The 27526-nt window shown below is 33.1% G+C and overlaps 2 protein-coding genes across 4 annotated transcripts; one reads left to right on the top strand and one right to left on the bottom strand.

The window, feature by feature from the left end:
* Positions 1–92: 92 nt before the first annotated feature.
* LOC126775380 (uncharacterized) lies at positions 93–16334 on the bottom strand. 3 transcript variants are annotated; one of them, XM_050497260.1, is made up of 6 exons: positions 12641–13105; positions 12219–12346; positions 3841–4047; positions 3284–3520; positions 2164–2450; positions 93–1504 (listed from the first exon to the last, which is right to left on the bottom strand). In XM_050497260.1, the coding sequence occupies exons 3-6, from the start codon at positions 3999–4001 to the stop codon at positions 1101–1103; spliced, it is 1089 nt and encodes a 362-aa protein (XP_050353217.1). In that variant the 5' UTR covers positions 4002–4047; positions 12219–12346; positions 12641–13105; the 3' UTR covers positions 93–1100. The 3 variants fall into 3 exon arrangements, with proteins under 3 accessions (XP_050353217.1, XP_050353218.1, XP_050353216.1); XM_050497259.1 differs by lacking the exons at positions 12219–12346; positions 12641–13105 and adding exons at positions 13922–14042; positions 16204–16334 and having other exon boundaries at positions 95–1504; XM_050497261.1 differs by lacking the exons at positions 12219–12346; positions 12641–13105 and adding an exon at positions 5365–5564.
* Positions 16335–17047: 713 nt separating this feature from the next.
* On the top strand, positions 17048–24543 carry LOC126775698 (uncharacterized). The gene is made up of 7 exons (XM_050497762.1): positions 17048–17119; positions 20718–20775; positions 20868–20994; positions 21301–21507; positions 22305–22541; positions 22891–23177; positions 24140–24543. Exons 1-7 carry the CDS (start codon positions 17048–17050, stop codon positions 24541–24543), a joined length of 1392 nt encoding a protein of 463 aa, XP_050353719.1.
* Positions 24544–27526: the final 2983 nt, after the last annotated feature.

Here is a 27526-nt window from a genome sequence, read left to right as displayed (position 1 = left end):
AATTAAAACTTAATAGTTTTTTTTAAATCTTTTATTTACATATTTTTATGCATTGAAATATATATAACAATATAATAATAATATATATAATTTATAAAAAATATGTTTCAATATAATAACGTCATTGGCTCATTTTATAAAAAAAGATTTTTATTGTCGTACAATATAACTACAGTGAGAGCGTAGCGTTAGAATATGTTTGATATTTGGGATTCGTCATGATGAAAGTCTTACAACACAAACAGAATTGATATAACAAAATATAAAACAATTAATATATAAAAAAATGTAAAATAAATGTAGCCATAGTCAATACTGATAATGTTGCATTAGTTATATACCATTTGTTTATAGTTATACAATAGTGATGTGTAATGAATATAAAAATATAATATGCTACTCATATTTAGAACTAAAATTGAAATTTAAAATAATTATGGCTTCATATGAACGCTTATCTGACGAAAGGCAGACATTTGTACTACAATCTAATTAATTGACAACAATGCAAAAGTGACAATAAAAAAGCAGCGCGCAGGACGGCTGTGACGCTATTTCGCGCGCATTTTTGACAGAATTGGCGAGCACGCAGGGCATTCGCGCGCTGCGCTGACGAGGTCTCAATCTTGTAACATTACAATAATTAATTTCGCTCGGTATATTGGTACACTGTCAGTATGAAATACAATTCTCACAAAGCTAGAAGTCGATCGAACCGCGTCTCAATAGTTTTTATATAATTTGTTACCTATTGCCTATGAATTTGTTATGTGTACTAATTAAAAATATTATTACATAAAAGTAATTATCTCCAAGATAATACCTCTGTACGTTATCTCGTTCATAAATCTATGTAATTAATCCGCAAGTAATGCGTTAATCAGATTGCTTGTTATCAGAATATATTCAACATTTAAAAATACAATTAACGATGTAAAAGTATTTACAATTTAAACTTATGCTTTATATAATCCATTTTATATATTATATGAGTAGTAATTGTAGATATGGTGCCTATTTTGTTGTACCCGAATATAATATATAAAATGTAAAATAAATAGGTAACAATAAATGCATTAAATATATTTTCTAATTACATATCACCACAACAACGACAATAATTCCTTATATAGCGGTAATGGCGGCTGCTCCTTATAATATTCGGCATTAGGCTTCGGTTCCTCGTTGTCAGTCGGATCTTCGTTGAAAATCTTTATATAGGACGCAAACACGCCGAATTTAAAGAACGCCATGTATGGGAAATATTTCATTAGCAACAAGCTGAATCTGAAGTTTAAGTTAAGGAATACGCGGCCTATGTACGAACTGTAGAAGGCTGCGATGATTACGTTCACGGCCAATTTGTATCTGGCGGCCAGTGGCAACTTTTTGTACGCGGGAGTTGATTCAATATTGTTATAGTCACGGAGATAGAGTAGACGTGGTGTCCCATTTGGTAGCTCTATCAGTGGCCGCGCTGGCATGAGTGACGTTGTTTCGACGCCTGCAAGAGAAGATTTGCATGGTTATTTAACTAAAAGCGAAATAACCGTCGAAGTGGATGCTATTTTACTAATTTACTGGTGGTAGGGCTTTGTGCAAATCATCGGGGTAGGTACCACCATTTATCAGATATTCCGCAAAACAGCAGTACTTAGTATTGTTGTGTTCCAGTTTGAAGGGTGAGTGAGCCAATTACAGGCACAAGGGACGAAACATCTTGTAAATGTAAGCGATGGTTAACATTTCTTACAATGCCAATGTCTATGGACGTTGGTGACAACTTACCATCAGGTGGCCCATAGGCTCGTCCGCCTACCTATAGTATAAAAAATAGCTTAAAGTAAGGGCTTATGAAAAATGGATTTACTTGTCGATCGAAGACCCACAACAAGGGCACTTTCATTGAGAACATTGAATAATTGATATTGTATTTGAAACAATCATTCTTGTGACGAATATATTTGAGAGGCAGGCAAGTAGATAATTATTCATAGACAATATAAGTCGTTTAAATCTAAAACAGCTTGATAAGTATCGGGGCGATAACGGATTCTCTAGCTTCGAACATTATTGAATAATATAAGTATATCCGTGTTCGTTAATATTATCTAGTAAGATTAAATATTTGATAAGTAAGTCTATTATAATACAAACACTTACCTATATCATCTGATTTTCCATTCAGCTTCTCCTTTATTTTCCTTTGCAAGTCTATTCTCTCCGACTCTTTGTAAACAAACCCAGGCACATTACACAGGTACTTCGTCCAGTATATCATGGCGTCGACGTGCACGGTCGGGTTCACACACCACATGCCGTCCAGCATGGCTCGAGCCATGTGCTCGAAATATTCTGGAACGTTCTCCAAGGAAGGCGTATAGACGCGGTCCAGAAGTATTTGGCAAACTTGTCGCGTTTCCTCGACATTTTTGCGGCAAATGTTGTACCTGAGATAAATAAATTGCCAATATAATTCTTTGTTTTCTGATCAAAAAAATATCAAGTATTTTATCGTTAATTTCACGCAAAAACTACATTACTTCAAGATTCGATCTACAGAATTTCACAAAAACTATTATTTATATACATAAACTACCGTAACCGTAACAGCCTGTGAATGTCCCACTGCTGGGCTAAAGGCCGCCTCTCCTCTTTTTGAGGAGAGGGTTTGGAGCTTATTCCACCACGCTGCTCCAATGCGGGTTGGTGGAATACACATATGGCAGAATTTCGGTGAAATTAGACACATGCAGGTTTCCTCACGATGTTTTCCTTCACCGTAAAGCACGAGATGAATTATAATCGCAAATTAAGCACATGAAAATTCAGTGGTGCTTGCCCGGGTTTGAACCCACGATCATCGGTTAGGATTCCCGCGTTCTTACCACTGGGCCATCTCGGCTCGTACATAAACTAGTCTTATAAATATTTTAGTTTTGGTTTTTTGTTCTTCGTTTTACTTAGTCATCATCGTCGTCATTGACTCGATGAGATCGCGTTTATTTGGGTTGGGTAAATTGTATGAAAAAAATATGGCTACTTTACGAGCAGCCTACCTGATACCCACAATCCACCATTTCTGGGAATTGCGACGATTTGCATATCAATAGTTCTCGTATGAGAGCTACGTGTTGAGAGGATACGTCTCTATTCCTCTCTGCCGGAACCCCACGTCACATAACTGTGACTAATTTTATTTGTAATACATTGTAGTTCAATGATTGCCAATGAATGAATTTATAAATATAAACAGAGTATCACCATTAACTGTCACGCGTACCTATCTTCTATACCGATGGCGTGACCGATAACCCTCCAGAAATGATTGTAGGCTTCCCAATCATCATCCTCTATTTGTCTGATTCCAAATGCATCTGTTTTTAATAATGACAAGCCGATGAAACCAAACTGTGTGAGAGCTAAGTCGCGTTGAGAAACTATTCCTTGGCCTTTTAGCTTGGCCGCTAAGCTGGCCCTTACGTGTCGGTTGCGGACCGTTAGGAGAGATCTCCAGGAACTAGAAATAAATATAATAATAATTAATAATATATTGTATTTTTACTAATAATAATAACTCAACCTAACTGATTTTTCAGCTACGTCGGTCACATTTGAGTCAGAAATATTATAGTGGACAAACAGACTTGGTATTCGTCACAGACGAAGTCCATTGAGCCGGAAAATATGACTGGAGATAGATAAGACGCAGGCTCAACTGATTTAGACGAAAGTGTTGAAAAGTCAGTGCATGCCTCTGGGCTGCTACTGATTTCTTGACCAAAATTGTACTGAGGAAGAGGCAAGAATGTATTTAAATTGATAAATAAATAAACTCACATGCTGCCAGGTTTAAGTTCGTTCTCGAACCAAGAAACTGTATGCAGTAGCGTGGAGAGGTAGCGTTTGTATGCCGTGTAGGTTGAGTTCGATCGCCTGGAGCTGACGAGCACGCGCAATATTGAAGGTATTGCGAACACCGCGACGAGACCCAAGAGCATTGATGACGTGAATTGGAAGCAGTTGTCCCAGTAGAAGCGACGTGCTCTAAAATTTTCATACAACAAACACTTTTTACAGCTTCAGTTGTAACTAACCGTTTCACCATTACACTTTACCCTAATTCTAAGCTGAAAGCTATAAAAATTAAATTCTAATTGTCGCAGCATTCATGCTCACATCAATATGCACCGTCATAATCCTTATTCTACTTTATATACCTAATGTTGAAAAGATACTTATTGCATATTTACTTTGAGGAAAACCACAAAGGTAGAAGATGTATACAACCTCTATGGCTTTAATTGTTAATTTTAACATTAGCATTTGAGACTAATTGAAATGTAATACATTTAGGTTTATGTAGTACGTGCACGGGGCATTTGTGGTACATATAATAGTATTTAGTATATGGTTAAATTATTATAACGATTTTACAATTTTTTTCTATCTATTCGCAGACTAACATGGCGTATCTTTTCTTATTAATGGAGTAGGTATAAGCAAACCTTAGATTTACATCGATTACATAGTCAGTAACAGTTTTGTGTATATATATTCTACAACAGGATCCCAGAAAGCGATCAAAATGCCTAAATTGATAAATTTCTAAAAAAATGTAAACGAAAGTTGTTTGCAAAAGGTTTTTGAACAATTAATGTACTTCCGGATAGCACTCCTTGGGAATAAAACGGTCGGGAATAAAACGGTATATTCCATTATATTTTAGTATAGTATGCTTACATTGTGTGCACAATAAGTTATATAATATATTTTTATTTATAGAACAACTCTTATATATTTGCACACATTATTTTAACTACCAAAGTTCCGATAACAGCTTCGCCAATATTACGCTATTTTTTCGCAAATCAGATAAATATCCAAGATTGTTCTAGACCTCGTCGACCGATTATTTAATTCTTTTAAGCATAAAGTGATATCAGTCTATATTAATAAAATATCGGCTTATTAGAATGAAATATTAATTACTAATAGGTATTTTATATATATATATATACGTTTATAATATAGAAGTATTAACATATAATTACATAAATATAGGGTTAGTATTATTTTTATTTAAGTACTTTCATTTTGCACTAACTACCTAACTTGTTATTGAGGTGCGTAAAGCCCACATTGTGTACACTTTGATTTTGTTGTGCAATAAAGTATAAATAAATAAAATTATATTGCGTCATCTCCAATGTCGTTCATTTATCTTTATTCTATACACCTTTGGTTGGAATCGACATGTTAACTATACGTAATATAGATACGTCTCAGTAGGAAATGGAACTTATTTTGTTAAACAACACATTAATGTTACAATACTATTCTTATGTACAGCCAGTGAAATACCTTAGACTTGCGTGACATTCGTTTACGATATAAAATTATGATAATTATCGGGCAAACGGACAAAATTATTTATTAACAATGCAATTTCTTTGACAAATCACAAATGTCATATTGAAAAATTTCCGTTCACTCTTTGATTGTAGATGTACCGATACAAACATATACATTATATTACGTTTTACACACAGTCATATCGCACACACAGATTAATTTAATTGCAATTGTATGATATTGTGTTATATATCAGAAAAAAACAAAAAAAATTTAACTCTTTTCTTAGTAATATTCAAAATACTTTTACATTATTTTGTTAGTAAATATTTAATATTTTATGTTTTACAGACGGTTTCTTTATATATTTAAGTCGAATTCTCGAATGTAATAGTTAATGTAATAAAAAACCGATGATTTCATTCTACATAATAAAAGTACATAAGTGACATATGACATTAATAAATTACTAATAAAATAAATCAAGCTAAGGAGGTTTAATATCACTACTGTTACTGTAATATTATTACTATATATATATACCTACTCTTGCAAGATATTATATAATCGTGGCTTTATATTTAAAATACCAAGACTAATAAGTAACACTTACGTTCTTTTTTGTTTTATTTTGTTAACATGTCGTCAATGTACTCTGCATTCTTACTCCATTTTTTGTAAAAAATAAAAGATAACTTTAAGCAAGGTTAATAAAGGTTTTTTTGGTATTTTTTTATAATCTTAAAGAGTGTTCTATAATGTTGCTAAGAAATTTTATTGAAATTACTTCATAAAAAACTTGCGAAAACAAGTAACTTGTGATCAAGAAAAATCAAGAAATAACTGATATTATTATACAAATATATTTTATTTAAGGTATTTTATGTAGGTAATATATTTTAGTTAGGTAGGCAGACCTGCAAATGGACCACCCAATGTGAATAGACAACGCCAATGTGCGCCACGAACCTTTGCCAACCAACATACAAAAGAATAATTAATAAGTGTTAAAACAAAACCACTCCATAGCACCATACCACAGTAAGTAAGTACCATAGTAAGTATCGAGGTACCTAACTGTAAGCAACAGTGTTATAAATATGATATTTATGTTACTTAGTTTACAACCCATTTTTATTAGTTTATATATAACATATCAAATAGTAATGTTAACAATCGCTTTTATGACGAGTGTTGCTTATTATTGTAAAATTCGACATGATTAACAAAGTACGAGTAATACAAACTATGTACGGACCCACCGTACACCGTAGGATCATAGAATAATGTTTTAGTTTTCGTTTAAATTATTGTTTACTATTACTTTGGAAGACTTGCAGTTATCATAAAAAAATAATATCCTGAGACATTATTCACACACGGCCATCTGATCCGAAACTAAGCAGAGCTTACGATGGAAACGCAAGGCATGTATACCAACCACGCCAACGTCCCGTCAAATAAATAAATGAAACATTTAAACTGTACAAAAACCAATTAAATCTCCACATATTATTAAAAACACAAATGGAAACAGTCGTAGACTAAAATTATGCAACTAAGATTGTATGTAAATATCACTCAGCTATATAATTCAGGTATTGTTTTAAAAAACATAGACATGTTCAATGTTGGTACAGCGCACGTAACATTTTTTAAATCATCTTATATGTTAAAGTAATTTAACGTTGCACAAACCTTCAAGAAAAGAGCTTACTCATTCCTCGAAGGCCGGCAACGCACCTGCAAACCCTTTCGTGTTGCAAACGTCCATGGGCGATGGTAGGCACTTTCCGTCAGGTTAGCCTACAGTCGTTTGCAATTTTACATAAAAAAAATGGCTTGAATAATTATTATAATATAATGACACTAATTTGAAATAATTTATATGATTAATGGAGACGATTGGCTTGTCGAGTCAAGCCGAGAGAGCAATTTCTTCTTTGTAACTTTGCCGTTTCTTCAAGATCACATTATATCGAATGTTATTTTAATTTTTATTTTCGTTACTAGATGGTACTGGCTGTCTTTGGAATCGCGCTATAGTTTTTTATTTCTGTAACTTTTTTATAGAATAGGAAGGTGGACGAGCATATGGGCCACCTGATGGTAAGTGGTCACCAAACGCTCTTAGACATTGTCATTGTAAGAAATGTCAACCATCGCTTATAGCCAATGCGCCACCAACCTTGGAAACTAAGATTTTATGTCCCTTGTGCCTGTAATTACACTGGCTCACTCACCCTTCAAACCGGAACACAACAATATCAAGTATTGCTGTTTTGCGGTAGAATATCTGATGAGTGGGTGGTACCTACCCAGACGAGCTTGCACAAAGCCCTACCACCAGTAAACTAACAGTAAAGTAACTGTATAAGACTTGGCTTATTTAAAGTTCGAGAGAACAATAAAGCTATCTGACCAGCAGTAGATGTTCGGTAGTGTTATTCTAAAACTATCATATACAATTAGATAGAAATTTAATGTAATATATATGACAGCTTGTAAACTATTGTATTATTCTGTATTGTAGTTATTGTATATGTAAAATGTGTGTAAATTTTTAAGAGAACTATATGGCATACTGTATACGCATGGGCTAAATAATCCTACATTGTTGTTACTTATTTGTGCGTGCGTTATTATATTCGAGGTCGTTGTTCTTAAGTTTTTATTTATACATTTCATTCGTCTTCTTTGTTTTTCGTCTATCTCATTCTTTATCCTAACTTTCTGATGTCATGTCATCGAAAGCGAAGCAAGTACCGAGTACTAAAATCAAAAATACTTTATTCGATATCGAAGAATTACACTTACTTATTCATAGTAAAACCAGAACCTACCAACGGTTCGGTAAAAAACACCCAGCCCTGAGAAGAACCGTCGAAAGAAACACAGCGGGCTCTTTCTTGACCGCTACTGCTACCGATTCTACCAAGAATCTATTTCGTGAGTCAACATTATTATTTACGTTGTCAATGATTAGCTGCTGTAAGATCTGTTCTCCTAAGTCAATGTAGATTGCAAATGTTTCTATTGGAATCTAGATTTCAGTTTCCTGAAATTGTGTTATGAATAAAATTAATGATGTTATTTTAAATACATTTCTTCGAGATTCGATGCAAACAGTATAACTTCAAATTTTTTTTTTTTTAATAGACAAAGAGAAATAATTTTATAATTTTTTGCTTCACTTAGTGAAACAAAGGCGTAAGTACAATTAAGTGCAATTTTATGCAACAAAGTAATACTTAAGTCGGGTTATCGATTTCATTAAAAAAACATAAAAATTATGTGACGCGAAAGATTTATTTTTTATAAAAAACCTTTATTTAAAATAAAAATATAATGAAATGAATTAACCATATGAATATTACTTTCCGTTTATTCAAAACTGCGAAAAAATATTTTTTCGTATTTACGCCTCTATTAGCCTGGGTGTGCGATAAATAAATACCAATGTAATTATTAAATAACGTGCAACATAATAATAATGACTATTAGGCACCGAAATTTAATAAATAAAGGATTAAAATGTTATTAATATAAGGCCTTTTAGAACGGAGCCCTGTGATGTCGAAAGAAGCTTGTAAGTACCGTTAGCAACGCTACCGAGGTTATGGTACTGTTGATACAAAATGTGTCACCAGTCGTGTTCGAGAAATGCTTTATGTTAGCCGTTTCCACGTATAAAGTAAAGTGATTGCCTTTAGATGGTGGAATATATGTTGCATTTCCGTACTGAGTTAAGGACTCCTATTCAATTGAAGAGAACGTTCGGAGCTTACATAACATTAGGAGGACCAATGGAACGTGCGTTGATTCGAGCATGTGAAACGAAGATTGCTGGTTTAAACTTCAACACCAGACAGCCAACACTGAATTTCCAAATGCTTAATTTGTGTCGCGAAGGCAAAAGTGCCTTCGCGATGCCGCTTAAATCATCTGTCAAAGATGCAGAGGCCTATATATAATTTGTGTATAATTTTAGTGTTTTATGGTGGCGAAAATCACAGTCAAGACACCTCTGAAGGAAATCTGTCCATGAGTATCATATCAACATATTTTTAAGGACTACTTTACTAATACAAAAATAAGTAAACGTTAATATTGTTGTTTATCGCCAAAACGCAATGAGCTTACCATTATTCTAATCCATCGATAAAATCGCGTTGTACGCTGATTTTTCGTCATTTTAATCGACGATTGCTTTATATCGCGATAACAAATTGTAAACAGATAACACTTCGTATGTAAAACTAAATTATACGTACTAGTGATCGCCCAGTGGTGGAATTTCGACCAAAATTTATTTAAAATGTAGTTTCAACGTTATAAAGGTTCTATTGTCAAAGACTAAATAAAATCACAGAAACTTCGCTAAGCCTACTCTATTAATTAAGCCATATTTTCAAACAAACATTGTAACATTTAAATAATAAAATTAAGACTTACATATAAAAAAATTATATGTTTTATTGAAACAAAAAACCAGCCAATGAAAAACAAATGTTATAGTTATTAAAAGTTTTGCTTCATTACTAAAAATCAATAAATTATTATCTGTAGGAACCGCACGCGCACTGTTAGACGCAGTTGTCAAAATTAAGAAGTTTTGTCAATAATTTCGTATTTTAGGTGTGTTGATTTTGCATAAAAACTAATATTGCATACGTTATATGTGTATATAACGTTATATACGTTATATCTGTTTGTGTAAAAAACAAGAGCTTAGTGTGATTTTCGGCAAATCTTCCCAATTCCACACGAACGTGTGGAACGCAACTTTAAATGAAAATAGCTATTGTTGAAGTTTCATTTACTCAAAACATGAGAGCCTCACCAAATGAAATAGAATTCTTGGAATTCTCGAAAAAAAAATTAGTAATAAAACCCCACTATTCCTTCAGTTTAGTGAAAATATTATCGAAAACTTCAACAATTAATAGAGCAAAATAATATTATTTACAAGGCGTGATGATATCGAAATACTTCCGAGAACACTCTTAGATTATTGAACTTCGTTATTTTAGCACCTACAAATGCTGATTGCACTTTGATGAATAATGATATGTATAATAAAATTCCTGGTGGACAGGGAACATGTCATAGCTACTATGAAAGAATTTGTGATGATAACAATGCCATCAATAGTTCATTTTTTTTTTTTTTTTTTTTTATAGAATAGGAAGGCGGACGAGCATATGGGCCACCTGATGGTAAGTGGTCACCAACGCTCTTAGACATTAGCATTGTAAGAAATGTCAACCATCACTTACATATCCAATGCGCCACCAACCTTGGGAACCAAGATTTTATGTCCCTTGTGCCTGTAATTACACTGGCTCACTCACCCTTCAAACCGGAACACAACAATATCAAGTATTGCTGTTTTGCGGTAGAATATCTGATGAGTGGGTGGTACCTACCCAGACGAGCTTGCACAAAGCCCTACCACCAGTCATTAGTGGTTTACCACTACATAAGTTAATATTAAAAGTTAATTACATCATTTTGCTGATCAGAAATTTAAATACAAAGGAAGCATTAACTAATGGAACAAGAAAGAAATTTCTACAAACATACTTGCTATAGAGCTGAAATTTCTACATCATCAAGCATGAGATGAATTATAAACACAAATTAAGCACATGAAAATTCAGTGGTGCCGAGTTTGAACCCACAAATGTTGGTTAAGATTGAAGCGTTCTAACTACTGGGCCATCTCGTCTCTCAAAATACATACAAAAATTCAAATTTTTATATCTTTATAATATTAGTGTACATAGTAAGATAGTGAGATTAGTAGGATTGTAAGTTTACCACATAATTAAGAAAAAGAAAAAATAGAACTTAAAGATAAACTCCATACCTAGCTACTAAATAGTTATGTGTGTTAGTAATTTACTACCACATAAGTTAATATAAAAAAAATAATAGCATTATTTTACTGATCAGAAACTTAACTACAAAGTAAACATTACATAATGGAATAAGAAAGAAAATTCTATTAACAAAATATGTATATAAATTCATATTTGCTATAGAGTGGAAATATCTGATAGCGTTTGCCTAGAGACTAGCTTTTCTTATATAAAGTGACAATTTTATGGAATCACCTTTCCTATTGTCCAATTTAGAATTTAACGGTCAATGAATAAGCTTATGCATATTAGCCATTATTTAATGTCCTAATTTGTAAAACTAAATGCATGAGTAATATCTTATAACATAGCTGCAAAAATTATTAAATATAGTAAGTATTTACTTATTAATAAAATCTATTCAAATATTTATATTATATTTGAAAAAACTAATGCTTTTGAAAGTAAAATAAATAAGATAAAAATATAATATAGTAATTTATGTGTGGATGTACCGACCTATCTTAAAATTCAATCTTTTATTGTTATAAATTTGCAACTGTATTCGTATTCTTACTTGCTTGCCTTAATGCCAATGTAGCCTGTTTTCATTAAGTAATTAATTTTATTTGGTTAAAATAGATATTATATACATTTTCTTGACTACACCTTTATTGATCTCATTTAATGGTATAATGTTTTAGCTATGTAATTTTATGTATGTTTTGTGTTTGTTAAACTTTTGTGTTCATTAAGTTATTATTTGATATGGTTAAATAAGATATAAACAGTGTGTACAAACTACTGTCCGACTTTTGAAGTGGTTAATCGGTATCGTGTCGGCTCCGTTTATGTAATCATTTTTAAAATACGAAGTAAAAAAATTATCCTGACTAAAATTAAAATGTGATTTGATTAAATGACGAAAATTACATGGTAACACTGGCGCGAGCAACTGCGCTCGGTAGTGGGTTGCGAGGACATGAGGTCATGACTCACTTGCTTCTGTGGGTGGAACGGAGTCACGGCACACTCATATACAGGCTAGCGCCATTCCTTGACGGCCATCTAGACGGAGGTCTCTCGCTGCCGAGCGTGATAAACGCCATGATTGGTAGCGAGAGATGCTGGAAGGAAATGGTCTTTTTCTGTAAAAATGTCATATCGCAGAAGGAGGCCGCGTGAGAACAGTGCCTTAGTTGACCCGCTTCGCTGAAGAAGACTCCCGCCCTAAGTGTCGTTGGGGATAGGGGTTTCTATGACGCGCAGAGGCGGACCAACGCACGGGACATTATGTTAATATGCGCAACCGATCGCGTGACGTCCCCCCAAGAGACTGAGTGGGTATTGCGGAGTTAGTGGGTATCCTCATGCGGCGAAACGAGTGTATGCGTTTTCCAGTGACTAAAAAAAGTGTTTACCAGCAACAGCAATACAGGTCTGGCACCGTTGCACATAGTTGGCACGGATGCATTTCGGCTTCAGTTTCACAGACTGAATTCAGTAGGTATGTGAGTTTCCTTATCTACAGTCTCCTCGAGTTGTCAATTCGTGGCTCAGGCCTTAGAGTGTGAGCTGGGTGATTTGTGGCTTTTCTATTTTAGTTGGCAGACAATATGCCGCACCGGTCGACTCTGAGCTTAATGTGAACACGTCCTTATACGTGCCAGCGCTATTTCAAAGGTGCCGCCTGCCGACTCTGTTGGCACATTTCAAAAAATTTGCTTGATTTTGCGGAATTAGGGCAATAAAATGTGCATTTTAAATTACAATAACATTTTTATATTCATGAATATTTGGTTTTTATAATTTTTTTGAATGTCTGTAACATACCTATTACCTATATGCCCCTTTCGGGTCGTACAGTTTTTTGACACACTGTATGTATCTATTTTGTTTACTACACCTTTGTTGATCTCATTTAATGTTGTAATGTTTAAGCTATATGATTTTGTGTATGTGTTGTGTTTGTTAAATTTTTGTTTTCATTAAGTAATAAATTTTATTTGTTTAAAAAAAATGTTAACTTATTACGCTTTTATTGATTTCAGTTATAATATGATGTTTAACTATTTTATATAGCTGGTTGTTTAGTTATATAGCGGCCTTTTTCTACATTATATATTTTTTATGTATTATAATATATATAATGCGTCTCAAGTTCAATGGACAAATATATTTTTTTAATTGCCTGATTTTTTCTTTCAATAAAACATATAATTATTTTATATGTCAATCTTAATTTTATTATTTAAATGTTACAACATTTGTTTGAAAAAGATGGGTTAATTAAACGGAGATTTTATTTCGTCTTTGGCAATCGAACCTTTATAACGTTCAAACCTACATTTAAAAAAAAATATAGTTCAATTTCGACCACTGGGCGATCAATAGTTTTATTAATTTAACGTATTTGTAATGCATATTATGCAAAAAATGTTAGCTTTCTGCACTCCTTGCAAAATTTCATTTCGTTCCACGTAATTGTCGTAAAATGAAGTACAAAGTTTTTGCTTCACGTATTTATATTATAGATTAGACAATATTTATAGTGATCCCATGAACATCAAAAAGTTCTTAGTATAAGTAGTAGAGCCGGAATGAAACGAAAGAGGTCGTATTGCGCGCTAAAAAAGGGAAAGTTTAAAAAGTTAAAGTGAACGAATTCCGGCCACAGACTGCAACAGTTTAAATAAACTCACGTATTAAACTGATCTTCATCAAACCATTCTGGTATCCTCATTTCTAAGTCCTCTGGTTTCTTAGTGTCTGAGGGCTGTTCAAAGGCCTCCTTGGAGAACAGACCCTCTATGTATTCGTCGACTGGAAAAAAAATATAACTGTATATACATTTTATACAATATTTATCATAAAATATTCATACTAATATTATTAAGAGATTTGTTTTTTTTTTTTTTTTAATAAAATAAGATCAAGATATATGATGATATCTGATTATTTCAGCACCGATTAGTTTAGTTTATTTGTTATTTAGTATGTTAATATACATGTTTTTTTAGTTATAACTTAATATAATGATGTGGACGGAGAAAATTGTCGTTCTAAACGAACGGAACTTGAAAGGAACGCTGCCTTAACTATAAGATGTTTAAAAAAAACTTTATATGAAACATGCGAACTTTTTATGAAAAGTCAGCGCCTCTTATTATTATCTATGTTATATAGATAAAATAGGCAATTTTGTTTAAGAAAAAAAAAGGGGAAAAATATCGACCGCTGTAGTTTAATTCGACTTTTACTAATCCGTATCAAAATATGATATCCATTTTTAATATAATATGTTTTTAAATAAATATTGCCCTTTTAAATTTTGCAATTCTTTTGAATAGCGATAATATTTGAAGAATAAAATCTAACGCGCGCTACGAAAGCAAAGATGTAATCTGACGTATTCATTGAACTTTAATGTAATTTGTAGTGAATAACGATAATACATTATACATATTACCTTATACAGCCTATTCCAACAAGAGGAGTAAATATAAATAAACAACTGACATTGACGTTATATAATTGGCCGATATCTTAAACATTATCATTATGGATTCGCGAAAAAATGGCGTTTTGGCTTAGTTATTATCGGAGCTTTGGAAGTCAAATTAAAACACAAGTGGTTCAGTTAAATAATGTTGTATGGTAAATATATATAAACGCACGTTTTGTAGTGCAAAGTAGAGGTATTAGAAAATCGATTGAAATAGGCTATATATTTATATATATTACAATATTTAATAAATAATTAGTGCTATTGTTGTTGTTTTTTTTATACATAACTTTAATATATAGCGACAATATATACTAGTAACACACCCCGGATTCAAACGGGAGAACAGGGGCAACGATAGTTGTTAAGTAGCGGTATTTTTCATAAAATTTCGTCATAGTAGGAAGTCTAAAATAGAACCAATCCTTAAATCTGACGATGCTTATTCAATAAATAATTTTAGACCTATATTTATTATTTTGTTCATGTTCAGCAATTTTTCGGACCAATTTTAGGTCTAGTGGATATCCTGTAAGAATAAACTGAAACTTATCACAGAATACGATATTGAAATGTCGTAAGTGATATGCCACGTTGACGATAATAATTGTAACATTTAAACGATACACAGTTCATAATAGCGTATCACAAGATACGGAATGTGTTCTTCCCGAATATCTCCGCAACAATTTGGGTTTGCAAGTCGTTATATATTGGATGTAAATGGAATTTAGTTTGTTACATAATAAAGACAGTAACAATATAACATCGACTCCATGGTAACTTGTTAAGTATTGTTATTATTAAAGCAACAATAAATTATTTTATATATTCTCCTCTCATAAATATTTATTTACAAAAAAATAATAACTTTTAAGTTTTAACAATTGTAGAGGTAGGGAATTTTTTAAATTGATATTATGAATACATGCTACAACTGTTGAGATATTTCGCAGTAGATAAGTATAGGTTATTTATAAGATCCTGCAAGATCAAGTCAAGAAGTATTTTTAACGCTAACTTTGTATATACAGTGGTATATACAAAGTAAGCGTTAAACGTTAACCTACACAAAGTTAACCTCCCTACTCGATATATAACTATAACGTCAATTAAGCAATCGACATCCAAAAATAAGTAACTACGTTTCAAAACACAAAAATATTTAAAAATAATATTCAATTTATTTTTAAATAATATCTATTATGTATGGTTTCGTTTTATTAGTCTATCGTATTTGCATTGTGTTCTAAAAATATATCGCAACAATTCAAATTGGAGAGCTTTGTCTTATAATGTACGCGATATTTAAAACAATATTAAAAATCAACAACAAACGGTAAAAGTGTATGTACGGTGGCGGTATATATACCGCAACCGCATTTTTGAAGACTCCGTTTGAATGCGAGTAAAAAACAAATCGATACTAATAATACTCAGTTTCGAATTTTATAGTAATTTCAAATATGTATAACTTACCGCTTAAATCCATTATTAATTTGTTTTATTTACAACTGCATTGAATTTCATAATATATATTGTAAAACGTAATTGAAAATGGGACTCGGTTCCGAGTATACACGCCCGCACGCACGCCGCGTTGAGCTCACTATGCTATTGGGACAGTCCGCTACACACAGTAAATATAAGGTTGTTGCACAGATAAAAAACATCGCTTCGTTGTCAATGTTCTTTTTTATATAACAGCTGATTATTAGAATAAAGGCGTAGGTTTTTATACGAATTAGTTTTTTGTATGGTATATTATTGTTTCCACGTTATATGTAATATAAATTAAAATGAAAAGAAAATAAGTTCAATACCGTACCGTAATTGTAACAGCCTGTGAATATCCCACTGCTGGGCTAAAGGCCTCCTCTCCTCTTTTTGAGGAGAAGGTTTGGAGCTTATTCCACCACGCTGCTCCAATGCGGGTTGGTAGAATTCACATGTGGCAGAATTTCAGTGAAATTAGACACATGCAGGTTTCCTCACGATGTTTTCCTTCACCGTAAAGCACGAGATGAATTATAATCACAAATTAAGCACATGAAAATTCAGTGGTGCTTGCCCGGGTTGGAACCCACGATCATCGGTTAAGATTCACGCGTTCTTACCACAGGGCCATCTCGGCTTTTAGGAAAGTTCAATAAATGATTAAATATTATCTTAATAATTACGTTTTGAAAATCAAAAATCAATTGAGGTAACGTAATTTTTGCGATAATGTATTTTTTTATATTATATTGAAGGCAAAGGACTCTACTCTACTCTACTCCACCTCTGATGGTAAGTGAAGTGGTAGTAGAGTCCAAACGTGACGATGGCCAGTACAGTCGAAAAGAATGATCTGCACTACTGCCTTGCCGGCCTGCGAGATGCTTCTTCACGCCTCGTTTGAAGGAATTTGAGGTTATAAGAGTTTAAAATAAGTTTGCGTTCACTCACCCTTCAAATCGGAACACAACGATACGAATTATTGCTGCTTGGCTTGTCTTGGTTGTCAACTTTATTCAATATATTTATTTGCATATATTTATTTACATTACATGTTACATTAGTATGTACCTTACAATCCGCCGTTAATCGGCATCCAAATATAATAGGATTCTTAATCTACCTTTAGCTGTATATTATTATTAAAATTTATATACTTATATATAAATCAAAATAAAGTTTAAAAATGAAATATCCTACATTTCAATAACCACATAATCGATTCTAATTAAATGTCCCACTGCTGGGCTAAGGCCTCTCCTCTCCTCCAGCAGCTCGAAGTTTGGAAGTCGTGCTTAACACTCCCGCGCCTTTGAGAACATGCTAAGCCGTCGGAGCCTGCGCCTGAACTCGAATGCCATCCCATTGGATTGCGAGAAAAAGGAAGAGAATAACAGAGAGAAATAACGTCTCCCTTCGCAGCTGGTTATTCTCCGGTCAGAAATGGTCAAAGAATGTCAAAATTTCTCAATTTATATTTTTATTATTTATTAAATAAAACGTCCGAACAATCTATGAGTAAAATATATTGCTTCAATATGCATTCCTGTGCCGTACATCAATTGAACAGAAACTTTACTTGTGTGTATGTTTTTGCCGAAGTGAAAACTTTTCTGGTGGTAGAGCTTTGTGCAAGCTCGTCTGGGTAGGTACCACCCACTCATCAGATATTCTACCGCAAAACAGCAGTACTTGTTATTGTTGTGTTCCGGTTTGAAGGGTGAGTGAGCCAATGTAATTACAGGCACAAGGGACATAAAATCTTAGTTCCCAAGGTTGGTGGCGCATTGGCTATGTAAGCGATGGTTGACATTTCTTGCAATGCCAATGTCTAAGGGCGTTTGGTGACCACTTACCATCAGGTGGCCCATATGCTCGTTCGCCTTCCTATTCTATACAAAAAAAAACTATCAAAGTACAATACATGACGCGCGAGTCGAATTAACTAAATCTTTTTTTAAAATAATTAAAGCGGTACTGCCATGCATGGCAGGTTTAGTGAGTTACTTTTATTAGCTTTTTTTTTCGTAAGTAGCTTACGTCTGCGATTTCGCTGGGTGTGGGAAGCGAAGTCTTAGGTATCAGGTCCTTTTCTTTACCTCTGACAATGTGTATGCAAAGTTTCATGATTATCGATTGAGTAATTAAGAGGTGTAAACCAACAAGCACGTTCCCATTTATAAAATTAGTAAGGATGTACAGCCGATCAGCTTGAAGCAGTAGGTAAATTAACACTTTTTATATATTTTTTTATTTTTATAGGTAGTTACTTAATTATTTATATATATTTATACATTAAACGTAATTTTTAATAAATTCATTAAATAATTTCTTCAACTTCCATTTCGTAGTTATCCTTATCTTCGTTTTCATCCGATACATAATGTGTATGAATGATAATACGTTCTGATACTGTATCTAAAGCAGTAGCGTAGCTATGCGGATGCAGACCAGAGTGCAGCGTTGTATTGATTGGAACATATAGTCGTTTTCATCTGTAAGAAATATTAGATGACCTTTTTTCTCCTCGTTTTATCAAATATAACAATTAAACTTCTGTGCACCGCACCGTCTTGCCTTATGAATACTACGCCACGAATATATTTACTCGTCTCTACCCTGAAATTTATTTTCCTCTTCTATTACACATTGATAAACATTTCTCCATGCTTCTAAAGTTATGGTATCAAATTATTATTACGATATCAAATTATTATAGCGACATAGGTTTTCACTTTTTCCATATATTTTATTAGTAACTAATTAATAAGAAAATTATTATAAGCAATATGTCATGACACATTTATCACTATTATGTATATCGTATTATGTGAGATTTCCAGGCACGTGGTAGCTAAAGTAAATAGATTTATTGCGAATTAAGTCCCTGTGTGTGTGTTTTAAACTATCACCTGCCTCGGAGGTCCTGGGTTCAAATCCCAGGTCGAGTCAATAAAAGTTATTGAGTTTTTCTGTCGAAAATTCTCAATAGGAGAATCTCGGAGTCTGGAAGTTGGATGCGTGTAAACTCCCGTGCCACGGAAAGCACGTAAACCGTGCTTTGTATCGTTTTTTTATTGTTATTTTTTTTGTATTTTATTTTTCAATTACTGGTTGTTTATAGTTCTATTTTTAATAATTTTTGTCACCCTATTTACTTTTTGCTTATTATTTGTGTTATATATTAGTGGAAACTTGATTGGTTCATGTGTTATTTTATTGTTATTTATTATTTCTGTGTAAATTACGTAGGGCTGCCGTTGAGGATGCAGAATGAAACCGAACGAATTTAACTTATACGTTTATTTAAGTAATTAAATTTAACAATTAATTATTTCTAATTTCTAATACGTGACAGTCTGTTCGATATTAGAACAAAAAGTGAAGATCTGTAGTCTGAATTACATATTTATAACGAAATCGGTGAATCACTGAATGGTCCCCACGGTATGGTAATTCTTGGTAGCACTCGATGTTCGGGAGGTCTTGCGAAACAAAGCAGCGACACTGGCAACAGGTGGTAGCTTCAAGGAATGCATGGTGTGATTATTTCTCACGGTATGGTATTTCTTGGTAGCGCTCGATGTTCGGGGAGGTCTTGCGATTATTTCTTAACATGTAACTGTACTTGTTTGTTTCCGAAAAATTAAATAAATAAACACGTCGCCGAAGTTTATTTGTGTTATTAACTCGCACCTATTATTCAAACATAGTTTTTTTCCTAAGCGACAGTCTGGCTTGCACTGAAGCGCTAACTTTATAACAAGTATAATAATCTAATCAAAAATTTTATCTTTTAAAAATTGTCATTACAAAGTCATTCGTTAAATTATTTATTCAATTGTGCGATTTAAATAACAAAGTATGGAAGTATCGGGTGAGTGAAAGTTGACATTCTTTTTTCTAATATAGTTTTCGTTCAGCCCAGTGGTAATATTACTGTGATGCAGCGGTCAGGCATTCAACCATGCTAAATTGTACAGTCAACACAACACATGTGCACATATAGCTTTGTTATCCAAATAAGTACATATTTAAATAAAGTATATATACTATAATTATAAGGATTACAATATTATAAATATTATAAGCGATTATTAACCAATTAATTCGTAAACAAGCATAAACTTGTCACCTCTGTTACTCGACAGTGCACCTGATATTAAATAAAAAAAAGTTTATATTTAAATATCATATACATACATTAAAAATATTGTAATATTAACCTTTCCAGTTAATCAATTTATTAAATGGAAATATTAATTATTCCATATAATTATTTACTTATATATTTCCAATTAATAAATAATATTTTACCAAAAACTATGTAACAGGCACTCGTCCTAGCATTGTTTGAATATGCTGAAATTTGTTATCATAACTTCATTCTATCTCAGTTCCTCAATCTATCTATCTTACTCTCTAGGTTTGTTTGCGACAATAATTTAATTACTTAAGAGTTACGGCTTTATAATCGTTGCTTAGAGACTGTGTAGTTAAACACTGATTTCTCTCTTTTTGACATTATTGATTTTAAGAATAATGCGCATATCGGTAAATTTGAAGAGATAATAAGTTCTTCATCTATTTAGTATGGCGTTCAATTTTGTTTCTATGTAGTTAAGATCCATAAAAACTATTTCCAGCGGAGGAGTTCGTCGATAGACTATTAAGCGATGAAGCTTACCAGGAACCTTCAGATAGTGTCAAAGTTGACGAGGTAGAAACGCAGATGAGGTTGCCGGAATGGTTTGACGAAAAAAAGTACAACCAGTAAGTGATACAGTAATTAAAAGGCACTTTGAAAGTCCACTATACTTTCAAAGTGCCTTTTTTGAATGCGAATGAAGGTTACGAGAACCTAAATAGGATCATAGGACATAGCATAGCCCCATGACTTCATCTGAGCTACTTCATTACTAGCCGTTCTCCGCAGAAGTCGTGGATGGAGATTCGTGTCATTTTTTTAACGTAAATATCATTATTAATAAACCTAAGCCGCCTATTCAGAAACATACATAACAAAGAAACATTTTAAATTGATAACATTTTTTTTTATGAATACTTTTTTGGTTACAGAGGAAGGCGTTTCTTTTGGGATTTTTGTTTTGGATTTTCGATGGTCAGCATGTTGGGTCTCATCGGAGTGTACGCCGTCCCCACGATACTCGCCGTCCTAGTAGGCAGTCGCCGTTCCAACTCTCCGTACACGGCTTACAAACGATATTCGTCAACTTTCATGCATTTTGCGACTTGGTTAAAACATGAATTAAAACCTGGGACAGTGTAAGTAAATCTATAATTTTTTTTTTATAGAATAGGAAGGTGGACGAGCATATGGGCCACCTGATGGTAAGTGGTCACCAAAAGCCCTTAGACATTGGCATTGTAAGAAATGTCAACCATCGCTTATAGCCAATGCGCCACCAACCTTGGGAACTAAGATTTTATCTCCCTTGTGCCTGTAATTACACTAGATCACTCACCCTTCAAACCGGAACACAACAATATCAAGTATTGCTGTTTTGCGGTAGAATATCTGATGAGTGGGTGGTACCTACCCAGACGAGCTTGCACAAAGCTCTACCACCAGTAAATGTTAGTATGTTTTTTTTAATAAATAAATGTTAGTATGTTTTTTATATATGCGTCCAGAAACAAATTATCCGATTGTGATGAAACTTTGATAAGCCGTTCGGTGTACACCCGAGAAGGTTCTTGGATTAAATAAATTTAATTTTTGTTTAAGGTCCTTGTGAAATTGTGTCTGGGTATGTAGCTCCTTCTTAATTAATCTACCAGAGAACATCCATTTTAATTGCTGTCTTCTGGTTTGAAGGGTCAGTGAGATAGTGTAGTTACGCACGCATCATTAAATAATATTTAATATTCCTTTCACCAAAGTATGTTATTATTATGTACGAGTAAGAAACTCGAAACTCAACAAATAACACGGTCGTGATATGTAGAAATTGATACGCAGCATTCACTTTAATAATTATAACAAGTAAAGGGCACAATGCGGTTCTGTTCATCTATAATAAACGAAATAAACCAAAAATTTTGATTTTCTTCATTTGCAGAGCTTGGAAATCGTTATATACAGTCAGATGTCGACATGTACAAGCTGGTCGAGCGGCTAGACTCAAAGGCAAGGGCATGATTTCCCAGAGAGACATGGCTCTCACTTTATTTAGTGGTCTTGGCTTTGCTATTCTTAAACCTGACAAATTTTCCATTCACCAAATAGAAGAAGGTGATTGGGAAGCGTGCATTCACTTCTGGAGAGTCATTGGATACATGATAGGACTGCAAGATAGGTAATATTGTATATCTTGGTACTTTAAGGTGATAAATGCAGACCTGTCATGATGGTTCATGATAATCAAGTTCAAGCGTTAAAATTAAACAAACGCAGACCGAAATTGTTTTGGGACCTTGCTTTCTTTATAAAAAAGATCTTTAAGTTAGATATATACAAATACATTGAATTAATCATATAAACTATATATCAAATTATTTTTTTTAGCTCAGATAACAATACTTTACTTTTGATTTTTTTTGTAAATTGACTTATCTTTATGGAAGTGTTCTGAGACTCGGTTCTCCTCGGTTCCTTATACTTATATAAAAATGATACTTTTCTATTATTTTTATTAATACTTTCAGATACAATATTTGTCAGGAAACATACGAGGAGACGCGGCAAGTATTGCAGAGGATTGTAGATAAGGTTTTCACGCCGTGTTTAGAGAACGTTCCGGAATATTTTGAGCACATAAGTCATGTGACCGTTGATGGCTTGCAAGCCGTCAATAGTGGGTTAGAGAAAACATCCCTTCTGTATTGGATGAGGCACATAGCTGACGTGCCCGGGTACATTTACACGGAACAGGAACGTATGGCTTTACAAGATAAGTTGAGGAAGTATCTAAAGGGAAAGTCGCCTCAAACTGGTAAGACTTAAGCTCTCAGTAATATTTTAGGTGGATAAAGTACTTTATTCACTTTATCAAATCGCAATATACTTATTAGATTAATGTCGACTACATGCGCTTAACACGCTAAATACGTTATAAATTTTATGAACGTAACGCACGATAATTTTCATCATATGTCTTTTCTTTAAACAATTAAACTTAAATAGAAAAATTAATAAATATACTGCGTGAAAATCATTGAACGTATGCTCGTAGCAGATGATTCGCCATTACCTTCTTGTTTGTATGTGCGCGATTATTCTCAGATGATATTTATAGATTGTGTTATTTAAATAATACTAAATTTTATTAGCGTTGTTATGTAAAAAAGCCGAGATGGCCCAGTGGTAGGAACGAGTCAATATTAACCGATGATCGGTCGTTAAGCCCGGGCTGAATTTCATGTGCTTTGTGATTATAGTTCATCTCGTGCTTGATGGTAAAGGAAAACATCGTGAGGAAGCTTGCGTGTGTCAAATTTCACTGAAATTCTGCCACATGTGTATTCCGCCAACTCGCATTGGAGCAGCGTGGTGGAATAAGCTTCAAACCTTCTCCTCAAAAAAGGAAAGGAGGCCTTAGCCCAGCAGTGGGACATTCATAGGCTGTTACATTACTACAAAAGATCGATGTATGATATAATATATATAAAATAAGTAAAAATACGGATTGCAGAGCATATGGCGGAACAAGCTCCAAGCCCTATGCATAAAAAGAGAGGGTAGAAGGAGAAGGCTTAGCATATGAAAATTTAGCCTCAAAAAATTATTAATGGGCAGTGATATAAATATGACTGACAATACGTTTAAAGAACTTGTTCATAGAATAGAAAGTGAAAATCTTCGATAGTTTCAGCAAACAAACTGGATTTTAGTGCGCAATTAAAATTGACCTAACAGGTCAATTTTGTGATAAATCATTGTATTTTTCGATTCCAGGCGTAGAGTCAAGGGCACTAATCGAGAAGAGCGCTATAAATGGTCTGCCCGACGTACCCTCTCGAGTCTTATATGTCCACGACTACAGCTCTTTCGAAACCGCGCCTGCGTACAAAGCACTTCCCTTTATTGGAAAATATAAGCTGGCCGTTATTTACCTCACGTTTGCATTGTACTCGACATGGATAGGACGAGTGCTACTAAACCTTCAGTACAGATGGACACTATTCATCGGTACATATATTCCATACATAGCGATGTGGAGATACGGCTTTAAGAAAGCTTTCATCGATATCTTTAAAGAAAGTCCGTTTGATAACACGGCTCCCAAGCCAAATGCAGAATACTATAAGCCACAACCTCCCGAACCTTGGTACAAGTCTTACCTTGCTTTGCTCTGGTAACTACTCCTGATTACCCACAAAATTTAAAAAGTTAATGCGTTTAATTAAATATATCTGTGAATGAAAGTGATATGTAACATTTTATTTTATTTTATGCCATAATTGAAAGTGTTTTATTATGTATTTTCTTACAAACGTCATGATAAACGTGTTCATTTCAGGTTTTAGTTTCGTTTATTTTTCTATTTGTGCACGTTTTATATGAATCGAAAGACTAAAGTTTGTGGTCGTATTTGTAATATATTGTAAGCTTTATTTAATTATTCACCGATAATTCAAAATACTATAACACTTTATATCAAACAATTTTTTTTGTATTTCTATATCACATAAGTGATTATTAATCACACAGTGATTTACACTTTCAATATATTCAAATATATTGAAAGTGTAAATCACTGTGAGTGATTTATTATAAACAAGTGAGATACGAAGTGAGTTTTTCCAGAATAGCATCACTGGATACGAAATAAATAATTGTGGAACAATTAGTTTTCTTATTAAAATCCCAGAAAATATATATTTTTTATTTAATATTAGTACTGATGATCAAATGGGTAGAACACGTGAATTGTAACCACAGGTTGCGGGTATATTTGCTCTACCTGGTATGTGTCTGATGGCGTTCTATCACATATGTACCCGTCCACACACATAAGATAACTATAACGTCACAAATATATTATTAATTAGATAAATTGGAATTAGACTAATAATCGTGACTATAAAATTATATCTACTTTTATTGAATGGTGATACGCTTTTTTATGTTATGCCTAGATGCTAGATGTTAAGTGGTCACAACCGCCATAGACACCAACCTGCGCCACCAACCTTGGGAACGAAAAAGTTATATCCCTTATGGCTGAAGTTACAATGGCTTCTTACCCTTTAAACCGGAACGCAACATACTAAGTATTTCTTTGTTGCGTTAGAATATCTAAATTACATATAATATGTCCATCGGAAGCTGTACCGTAATTATTAAAACTATAAATAATCACAACTTCGTGACTAATAAACATGATATTTTCTGTTTTTAATTCATATTAATAGGATGCTAATTTCATGCTACCTATTAATAATCAAAATGGAGTTAAACGTCAGAGCAATGTTATTTAAAAAGTGTAATTGAAGTAACAAGATTTTATTTTATTTTATTAGGATCTCCAACAAGGAATACACATGACAAGCTTTATTACAATATGTGAGTAATAAATCTATGCGCTCCCTCAGTTACAGGAAACCACATCATCCATCACATACAACTAAGTAACAGCTAATATAAATAGTAGAATTAAAGTTATACAAAAAAAAAAAAAAACTAAAGATACTAAAAAAATGAATACTAAAAATATAAATAGAATGAACGTATGAACTTTATTTTAAATATTGCTTAAGATTTTTTTAAATGTACTTAGATTAATGGCAATCCAAAAAATCCAAGTTATTGCTTTTTGCGAGGACATTTGGTACTGATTCAATTAGATAGATTGCATCATAGCCTCCAATTACCCTAGATAAGCTATCGCTATATGATAGGTGATAAACAAATCTTTTTTTGGATCTTCTCCAACATCCTCACACACACACATACACACATCATAGTACGGGTTCCGCACATTGCAATTGTATTCCAGGATTGGCCGAACATGTTGTTAAAAAGTTTCATTTTTTGTAGAGCTTTTTTGAAAATCTTTAACAATTCCTTTGAACGAAACCAAGCATTTTGAAACCCTTAGATGAAATTTTCTTTATATGGTCATCAAATTTTAGCTGACGGTCCATTAAGATGCTTGAAATTAAAGATATTTTTGTTGCACACAATATGGAACTTGTTAAATATGTTTTTCTACAAACAAGTAAACCACAAGCATCAAAATCCAGTATGGAACCGACAATAAATAAAATACTTCGATTCTATCATCATCATCATCATATTCAGCCTACATTAATCCACTGCTGGACATAGGCCTCCTCACAGGCGCGCCAATTCTCCCGGTCCTGTGCTAGTCGCATCCATTGAGCACCCGCCATTTTCATCGTCTGACCATCGGGCGGGTGGTCTGCCCACTGACTTTTTTACTTCTCTGGGCAAAAATAAACCCTAAAAACCCCTCAAAATGAACAGATTCTATACAAAGAAAATTTTACGAACATACGAGTATGTGCTATAGAGCTTTGCCTTCTGCTAGCATACAACGTTTGCGTTCCCTTGTTTTGCGTAGACAAGCTAGAGACCATTATTAGGAATATAAAGTGATTATCATATTTATAGAATCACCTTTCCTATTGTCTCATTTAGCATTTCACTGTCCACGAATAAATTCTAGATATAAGCCATGATATAATGGGCCGATTTTTAAAACGAAAAACTCAAGTAATACCTATCCTCTTATACTGTAGCTGCAAAATTATAATAAAGTCAAATATTGATATTATATTTGAAAAAATATATTGTTTTAAAAATAAGATAATTGATATAAAAATATAACGTATTCATTTATGTATAAATGTAACAACCTATCTTAAAATTCATTAATCTTGCATAAATGTTTTTACTTGCTTACTTTGTATGTCAATGTTTTAATTTTCATTAAGTAATTAATAGCTGATGTATGAATTATTTATTTTAACATCCCCTCGTATAATGGAGCGCTAAATAATGTTCTAAGGGTAGTTAATTTTTATATGCCTTACTTTAAGCAATGGCTTTAGACAAAATACCTTAAAAACATACATAATTCACTAACCATTCTGTTTATCATTTATATTATCTTTTATGAGAAAATAAAAATAAGATATTCATACGTAAGACAATAAGAATAATATATAATAGAATATATATTTGTATTGTAACCTATGAGTGTCACGGATGATGTATAGTTTGAGCCTCGGGGTAATTTGAATGATCTGCTGTAGCATACTGTTTACTGGTGGTAGGGCTTTGTGCAAGCTCGTCTGGGTAGGTACCACCCACTCA

The sequence above is a fragment of the Nymphalis io genome, chromosome 18, assembly GCF_905147045.1.
Source record: "Nymphalis io chromosome 18, ilAglIoxx1.1, whole genome shotgun sequence".
NCBI lineage: Eukaryota > Metazoa > Arthropoda > Insecta > Lepidoptera > Nymphalidae > Nymphalis > Nymphalis io.
This window is presented reverse-complemented; position numbering and strand designations above follow the sequence as displayed.